The sequence below is a fragment of the Podarcis pityusensis genome (assembly GCF_964106645.2).
Source record: "Podarcis pityusensis genome assembly, chromosome: 5".
NCBI classification, from domain to species: Eukaryota; Metazoa; Chordata; class Lepidosauria; order Squamata; family Lacertidae; genus Podarcis; species Podarcis pityusensis.
Genome location: NC_138032.1, coordinates 3,737,054 through 3,746,019, shown reverse-complemented (window position 1 = coordinate 3,746,019; position 8,966 = coordinate 3,737,054). Strand labels below are relative to the sequence as shown.

At 48.8% G+C, this 8,966-nt stretch overlaps 1 protein-coding gene and 1 long non-coding RNA gene across 7 annotated transcripts in view; one reads left to right on the top strand and one right to left on the bottom strand.

Moving 5' to 3' along the window:
- The first annotated feature begins 39 nt into the window (after positions 1 to 39).
- LOC308478184 lies at positions 40 to 7,451 on the top strand. Its single transcript, XR_013986891.1, has 2 exons — positions 40 to 116; positions 7,290 to 7,451. It is a non-coding gene; the product is annotated as an uncharacterized lncRNA (long non-coding RNA).
- The window catches only part of TNK2 (tyrosine kinase non receptor 2), a 101,872-nt gene continuing 95,546 nt past the window's right edge, over positions 2,641 to 8,966 (bottom strand). For all 6 annotated transcript variants that reach the window (XM_081007394.1, XM_081007395.1, XM_081007396.1 and 3 more), the window contains 3 exons: positions 5,744 to 5,839; positions 4,557 to 4,684; positions 2,641 to 3,023 (listed from right to left, as the gene is read on the bottom strand). In XM_081007394.1, the coding sequence (XP_080863520.1) occupies positions 3,017 to 3,023; positions 4,557 to 4,684; positions 5,744 to 5,839 (231 nt within the window). In that variant the 3' untranslated portion in view covers positions 2,641 to 3,016. The remainder of the gene's footprint in view (positions 3,024 to 4,556; positions 4,685 to 5,743; positions 5,840 to 8,966) is intronic.

Sequence of the window (8,966 nt, the reverse complement as noted above, 5' to 3'; positions counted from 1 at the left end):
ATGGCCAGGGAAATGGCCGGGCAACCGGGCAACCAGTGACACATGACAATCAAACGCTCTGCTCCAACGGACGTTCCCCTCCTAAGCTGATCTTGCCTCTGGAGAGCTTCATGGAGGTTCAAATTATGAAAAGTTACTGGTGCAGATATAAAACGGTTATATAAAACAACACCCCAATTTTAATGGAACCCTATTTGTACGAGTGCATCTTGCTGTCACTTTCCTTACCGCAAAAAGTCATTAAAAAAAGAGAGAGCCAGAGCGTGTGGGTCTGCACTGCGAGGGAGCCAAAGTGCTTTAATCCACCTTCAATTGGGCAAACCTAAATTTGCCGGCATGTCATTGAATTCCTCTTGCTAAATGGTGACAGCCTGCAGGAGGGCCCTAGTTATGTTAGGCTAGGATACAGGAACTCCTGCGTGTTCTGTATAAAATGTTCTGGGTGTCCGTTCCCCTGATTTTTGGACAAATCTTTACCCTGACCTTTGACACCAGAGATTTGTGTGGGTTTTCAGGGCATACCCTATTCCTGTGATTGTAATCTGCTTTAACCGTTTTGGATTGTGAATCTTAAATTGTTGTAACCTGTTCTGGGACCTGCAGGTTAAGGATGTGTAATAAATTTTAAATAATAATAATAATATTGATAATAATAATAATAATAATAATAATAATAATAATAATGTAAAAGTTTAATTAGTATTTCTGTTAAAAAACCTGATGGTTTAAGAGCAGAGTTTATGTCACTTCAGAAAATTCCTGAGTGCCCCGGGGGCACCAGGTACAAGGAACTGCAAAGGCAAGTCCTTCTGTGTTGATCTTGTTTTCCTGCTGCCTTCACCACCTCATCAGGTTAGAAGGGGATCCAAGGGACCTTTCCAAACTTGTTTCTCGTGTAGTGGGTCACCTTGTCTTGACTGTTAGCACTGTGGAGTGCCTCCGACGATCCAGATGTGTGGAATATTTGCACATCCGTGTCATGTTCACCTCTTGACTTCGCAGCTGCTGCTGACATGCAAACGCTCCAGCACATACAAACAGAGCAGGCTTGGCCAACCTGGTGCCCTCCAGATTGTTTGGACTGCAACTCCTGCCACCTGTGATAATTGGCCCTGCTGGCTGGGGTTGAAGGTTCTGGAGTGCGCCAGGTTGGGAGAGGGACAGTTGAAGAGCACGGCATTTGAGTAGCGTTACCCATAATGCAAAGTGCAAGCAGACACCCAGAGCACTCTGGGAGCTGTAGTTCTCTGGAGAACAGAAGAGCCTTCTTTCACGCTATTGAGGGCTTCTATCTCCTAATTCTCTCCTTTATGACCTCTTAAGTGATAATGTAATTTACAATTTATCATTGATTTGTAGGAGAAAATTGAACTTGATAGGGCTTAATCTAACTGACTTTGGAAATTCTGACCCCAAAGATACTTGGGAAATTATCAGGAAGAATCTTACAGAAAAAAGTGTTCTCTCTACTCTCGAGGTTGCAAAGCACAGCGCTTGCTCTCCTCTCTATTTAAATCTCCCTTTGTGTAGAGATTTTCAAAAGGAGTATATGACAAATCTGAAGAATCATGAATTGTGCAGGCTGTTTATGTTAGCCAGATTTAAATGTTTCCCTCGATGATAGTGAGAGGAAGATATTTAGCTTTCCCAGAATCAGAGCGTCTCTGCAAATGTAGTATACAGGAACCTGATAGTATACAGGAACATATTTTCTTTTCTAGTGATTTTGGCATTTATGCCAGAAGACAATTATTAGAGGCCTTACAACTCAATAGGCTGAATTCTATGATACCAACGGTTCAGGACCTGCTTTCGGACAGGAATGATCAAATTACTTTAATAGTGGCTGAAGTTTTGAGTGCTGTCCATGTAGAAAGACTGGGTCATTATAAAGAGAATTAGTGGTTCTTAATTGATTGGGGATTTGGTAGTGCTGTATTGTATTATTTATGCAAACTGATTTTCTCTGGAGTTAAAGATCTGACCGGGACAAACCTTGTTATGTTGAGCTCGTATTTTGCACAATGTGTATAAGCTGTCTGTTTGATAATGTGTGGTTTGCTATGCCTAATAAAGTATAACTATACTAGCTATTGGACGTGGGTGGCACTGTGGGTTAAACCACAGAGCCTAGGACTTGCCGATCAGAAGGTCGGCGGTTCGAATCCACGCAACAGGGTGAGCTCCCGTTGCTCCGTCCCAGCTTCTGCCAACCTAGCAGTTCAAAAGCACATCAAAGTGCAAGTAGATAAATAGGTACCACTCCGGTGGGAAGGTAAATGGTGTTTCCGTGCGCTGCTCTGGTTTGCCAGAAGCGGCTTAGTCATGCTGGCCACATGACCCGGAAGCTGTCTGCGGACAAACGCCGGCTCCCTCAGCCTATAGAGTGAGATGAGCGCGCAACCCCGGAGTCAGTCACAACTGGACCTAATGGTCAGGGGTCCATTATACTAGCTATTGAGGGCTGGCAGCTGCGTGAAAAAAGGGACGCTTCCATTTCCAGGAAGAGAAATCTTCAGAATTCTTAGGCTTGCACCTTCTCCTACTGGACTCCAATGTGACCAGTTTCCACAAACACTCTCCACTCCCCTGCCCGCCCTATTCGCCCACGGACACGAATTGCCATTTGACCGCCACTCCTTTCTCTCCAAAATAGAATAGTATATTTATATATTAATGTAACACTTCTCTTTACAAAATAAATCCGACACGAAGCAATGGGAATAATGGTCGGAAGCGGGGGGACAGGGACGACGACGACAAGCAAACACGAAGCCGCCTGGGGTCGGCGGAGGGGGAAGGGTCAGCGGCCCGGTCTCTGGTGCGGGGGGAACGCGTGTGGGTTTGGCCCAGCGGGACCAAGCTACAGTCTTGTGTGCCTCTGCTCTGCTGTCCTCTGCCTCGGGGCAACTTAGGCTCGGTCCGTACACCTCCTCAGAATGGGCTCCTCAGAGCAGCACCAACCACGGGAAGCCACGTCGGGTCAACCACTCCTGTTTTGGGGTACTCCTGCAGCTCACCGCCTGCAAGGGGAAAGATTCAGTAAGTGGACGACGACAGCAAGAATTCAGTAAATGTGGAGTGGGCCTCTGAGGAAGCAGAGAGTCCCCCAACCCTTCCCAAAAACGAAAGAGAGAGAGAGATACCGTATTTTTCGCTCTATAAGACACACTTTTCCCCTCCAAAAAAGTAAGGGGAAATGTGTGTGCGTCTTATGGAGCGAATGCAGGCGGGAGGCTCTGCTCAGCGCTCCCTTTAAAGAGCCGCGTGGAGCGTGTGTGCGGTTCTTCGGGGCTTTTCCCCAAGAGCCGCACACACACACTCTGTGTGCTCTTTAAAGGGAAGCACGGCTCTTGGGGGAGCCTTAGCCGCACGCAGCCTCTCCTGGGCAGGGGATGAAGGCTCCCCTTGCCCGGAAGAGGCTGCGCGCGGCTATCCCATAAGCCGGGACAGCTAGCGGGATCACTGCGCAGCATTCCCGCTGGCTGTCCTGGCTTCTGGGATTCAGAATCCCCCCCCCTTGTTTTCCTCTTCCAAAAACTAGGTGTGTCTTATGGTCTGGTGCGTCTTATGGAGCGAAAAATACGGTAGCTGTCCATATTGAATCCTCTCTCTCCATGTGATACTGCATCTGAGCATCAGCCAAGGACTTTTCCCACCATAAGCAACAGCCTTTTTCACCTGCCTTGGCTTCAGGATGGAGTTTCTCGTACGGGTATTATGTGCCTCTGTCTTTTGCTGAACGGAGTGGAAGATTAGGCTGTCTGCCAGTGTGCTTTTTGCTATGCCTCTATTACGTTTTTGTCATTGGTGTTTTGTAATCATAGAATCACAGAATTGTAGGGTTGGCGGGGACCCCCAAGCATCATCTAGTCCAACCCCCTAATGGGTTTCTAATGTTGTACACCACCCTGATATCTTTTGATAAAAGGTGGTAGTATATAAATTGAAATAATAATAATAATAATAATAATAATAATAATAATAATAATAATGTAGTCATGGGGTTGGAGAGAGTGTATGTGTGTGGCTTCAACAGTGCTTAGCTTGTTTTTGGTAGTTAGGCTTTGCAATTCCTTAATCTGACTTTTGTTGTGCTGTTTAGCTCAATTTTTTTAGTTGTTTTAGTTGTTTTGTTAATAGCGTTTTATAGAAGGTGGTTTGTTGCACTGATGGTTTGTCATAGTTTTGCTGGCGATCTGTTAATTACTCCATACGGTTTATGTTGTCATGGGGATGTTCTGTTGTGTGTTGGTATTTTTTGTTTGGTAGCTGCTTTTTTACTCGTGTGAGTGAAAAGCTGCGTGGAAATATAATAAAACGAATGGATGGAAATGTAGGGTAGCATTTGGGCTGCTAAGCTCAACATTTAGGTCTGCTTCCCCACCCGCTTTTGTGCTGGCCCATGACCCCAGGATGAAAAAAGGTCCCCTGCCCCACCACCTCTCTGCTCTAGGTGATCTGCTGAGGCCGCCCTGGCTTCTCTGCCCCACGGAGCAGGCAGCCGCCGTGAAACCAGTCCACAGCCGTGGCACAAAGCGTTGTCCTGCTCTTACTTGAGCCGGAAGGCGCTGTAGGGATCCAGCAAGTGAGAGCTGGCCTGCTCCAGGTTCCAGTCGAACATCTCCAGGACTTTGTGGCACTCCAGCCGTGTCTTGAGGCCCAGGCAGAACAGCTGCTCCACCTGCGGGGAAGGACGGGGCACAAGGCTGAGCTGGGGGGAGGCAGGCAGGTAAGGCTCTGAGCCACAAACCCACGGGCGCTGGGCTCCCGTCCTGGGGCTGTGCCCAGCCTGGCCAGCGGAGGGGGCTCAAGTGAGCCCAGTGCAGCAAGGAGACATTGTCCTGGCAGCATTTGGATGGAAGAGCTCCTTCCCATCTTGCCAAGCAATATTGGGATGGCAGGGAACACAGGAAGCAGCCTTGTACTGTGATAGGAATTTTATGGTCTTAGATATATGGTAATGTTCATAAGTGTACCAACCAAGCACCTACATAGATCAGCACAGGAAGACCAACCTGGAACCATTTTGATTCCTAAACTGAGCAAATGTTTTCTCTGCAGGGTCAAAGTGGGAAACCTCCCATTGTCTCTTTCCTCACAAATCCTGTCTTAAGGGCACATTTAAGATATGAATAGGGTGTGAGCCTGTGACCTGGCCTAAGTATTTATCATTACAAAAGACTGGCCAGGCTACCCAGGAAATCCAATCAAGTAACAGGAGATAAACAACAACAGGAGAAAAACAACATTCAATTTTCTGTTTTAAGACCGCCTTTTCTGTGATGTAGGTATGATGCATCTGAGGGGTGGTCTTGATCTACAGGGTGGCAATTTCAAAAGTCTTTATAAGGCCTTGCGCGCCATTTTTCTGGGTTCCTCTTCCTCTCCTGTGGGTGAGGGGAGCATCCTCTTGCAACAGATCAATAAAGATCAGGCTTACTAGCTGCTTTGCTTCTCAATATTCTCTGGTTGGCCTCTGTTATTTTCTCCTACCAATAGGGAACCTATGTAAGGACCTTATATGGGCTCTTGGATACCCCATAAGGGAAAAGGGCAATTTTTGTTTACAACAGTACCCAGACTATTCCTCCCTCCGTCTCCACCAACCAGCCGCGGTTCTCCAGGATTTCAGGCAAGGACCGTCTCTCCCGGCTTGAGGCCTGTTGCATGCAGAGAGGATGCCCTACGGCTGAGCCACAGCCCTCCCCACCCACAGCACACCTCCCTGGCTGCCGTTTACCTTCAGGTACTGAATGGCCTTCTGCACATTCCAGCTGTGGTTTTGCAGTGCCGTGTGGCACTCCTCCGTGGTGACGCCGTGAACCGTCTCTTGGACCTGCAGCGAAAAGCACAAATGTAGCAAGAGACTGGTTTATTATTATTATTATTATTATTATTAATTATTATTATTTACTTCTCTGCGCAGCATTCAGACCCCCTTACATAAATGCAGCGCAGAGAAACAAAACCGTAATAAGAGAAACAAAACCGTAATAAGAACTCAGTTTAAAACTCCCACCCGTTTTTAGAAACAGAAACTCAGCCTGAACTAGTTTTGGTCCATCTAGCTCAGAGGTTTTCAACCTTTTTGAGTCCACGGCTCCCTTGAACTACCTTCTTTCTGCGGCACCCCTGTGGGGCTCAGGAGCCCAGTGAGGTCACCCCTTGCCTGCAGAGCAGGCAGCCTCTCACCCTTTTTCGAACACCTTCCCTCAGCCTCCTCTCCTCTCCCCTCTCCTTGGGAGTCATCTAGGTAGCCGCTGCTGCCGTCCCTGGTCTCTGAGCTGCCCCACCCCACCCCAAAGAGAGGTGATTCCTCACACTGCCCCACAGGGGCCTGGGACTTGTCTGTCCATTCCCAACAGCAAGGGCTGGCAGACCGGCTGGCAGGAGTGTGTGCAGGAGCCGGGCCCTCTGACCAGTAGGGCTTTGCAGGATAGGGGCCTTCCTAAGTTTGTTCTGGAGAGGCAAGGCACGGCCGCACAGGTGAGGCCAACTGGTAACTCACTGCACCTGGTGGCTAGAGCTGGAAAGGCTTCTTGCTGCGTTTGGCTTCTTGCTTCCTGATCCTCGGACCCTTGACTTGGTGACTCCCTGCTTCCTGACCCTCAGACCCCTGGCTTCTGGACCCTCATTCCTGCTCCCACCCCAGCATCTTGCCCCCGGTCCTGATGTCCTCAGCTGGGACTTCGATCGCCCTTAGGCCAGACCGTGACACTGGCTGGCTGGGTTTTCTTTGAGGCCGCCTCAGCTCCTGGCAGCCAGCAACCCCTGGCCAGCGCCAGAGGCACCATTCTCCTGGGGAGCTTGTAGCCAGGGCTGCTGCAATAAACAGCTGTACAAGCTTTTGGGAGGCAGAGACACAAGAGGGCATCAGAGGAAGGAGGGAAGGAAAGAGGGACAGAGGCCAGTGTTGCCAACGGCACCCCTGACCATCATTCAAGGCACCCCAGGGTGCCACGGCACACTGGATGAAAACCACTGATCTAGCTGATTACGGTCACCAAGAACTGACAGCAGCTCTGCAGGCGGCCTTCCCAGCTGTCTGCTTGGAAATCAGATGCCCTGACCCTGAGCGGCAGCCCTCTCCCACTCTTGACCTAAACACAAAAAATGAGGTGTAGTGATATTGGGAAATCTTAGTAGTTTAAAAACTTTGGTTCAAGTAGAAGAGGTGCATGCTGGGAGAACCAAAGACTGTAGAATGTTGGGAATGTGTGTTTGGGTCTTAATTGCAGACTTTTGACTTTAAAAGTGTGAAGGGGGTTATCTTTTTCCCTTCGCAGGAAGAAAGTTTCTAGCTGATTTGTGGTCTTGACACCTGGGTGTCTGGGAGGTAGATTCAGAGTGAGAGGGTTATATGGCTAATTTACAACTCAAAGAATCTGGTGTGTCTGTGGGAATGCTTTAATCTTCAAGGCCCTTTTGAATAAACAGAGTTCAGCTGTGGAGCCTCCTAACAATCCTGAGTTATTGTTCCTCCATGTAAAGGTAAAGGTAAAGGGACCCCTGACCATTAGGTCCAGTCGTGGCCGACTCTGGGGTTGCAGCACTCATCTCGCTTTATTGGCCGAGGGAGCCGGCATACAGCTTCAGGGTCCTGTGGCCAGCATGACTCAGCCGCTTCTGGGGAACCAGAGCAGCGCACGGAAACGCCGTTTACCTTCCCGCCAGAGAGGTACCTATTTATCTACTTGCACTATGACGTGCTTTTGAACTGCTAGGTTGGCAGGAGCAGGGACCGAGCAACTGGAGCTCACCCTGTCACGGGGATTCGAACCGCCGACCTTCTGATTGGCAAGTCCTAGGCTCTGTGGTTTAACCCACAGCGCCACCCGCGTCCCTGTTCCTCCATGTAACCATTGGCAAATTGCTAATTAATCCAAAGAACTGATTGGTTTCTAAGTTTGAATCCATTTGGGTTCAAGAAGGATGAAACCTGAAGAAACTAAGATGCAAATTGCAACAGATCATCTTGCCAAGCAGAGAATCCTATCACGCTGAAGCTTTGTTATGCTGAATGCCTGCCTGGTGCCCAGGAGCAGGACCAGTTGGAAACATCTTTGAACTGTTATGCTTGTACTTCTGTTCTTGTTGTGAGTATAGTCAGTGATATTAAATAATGTTTTTATTTTCTGTTTGGGATTTGTAAGAGATGTGCCAACTTTTATGCTCTGAATAACCTTTCTCTTTAATAAATTTGGAAAAAGGATTTTTTCCTGCCTTTGTATTTTGGGCCTTTCCGTCGGGGAAGCTGAACCAGTGCCTAATCCACTTAGTCGCCTACCAGAGCACCTGTTGGATTTCTGTCTGTGTCACAGTAAAGTGACATAGAGTGGGGCAGTCCGGAAAAAACTGAAGAGTAATTCCCTTCCTTAGGTTACTTTTCGGGGGCTCTTCTGGGATAAGGAAGTGGTGGCAGCAACTACTGCTTGAATTTGTGTTTTGAAAACCCCATTTGCGTGCCTGTCTCTCGCCCTTCCAGGTCCTGCCGGAGTTTGGAGAACTGGTTGGGGAAGTAGGGAGCGCGTGCGAATGCTCCATGAGTGCTAGTGGGGAGATCTGAGTCGGGTTTGTACACATGAAGCTGAATCAGAACATTGGCCCATCCAACACAGCGCAATGGCTCTCGGGCCTTTCAGATCACCAGATGGTGATCCCCAGTCACACCGTGGGGACAGAACTGACGAAGGGCACTTTGGAAAAGGAGGAGCATAATAACTAATGATGCCGTGGGGTGGAGGTGGGTCCAGTGGCGGAATGGGGGCAGAGAAACCAATATGACTCCTACCGCTGGACACCCGGCGACATTCCAGCAAACCAAAAAGAGTCAGAGGTTTCTGCCCACAGCCGTCCCTTCACCCAGGCAACCATTAGGCATTACTGCCCTTTAGGGACACAATCTAGCCAGGAAAAAGCTCTTCTGGAGGGCAAAGAGCAAGGAGGTGGGGGGCCTGGGGAGG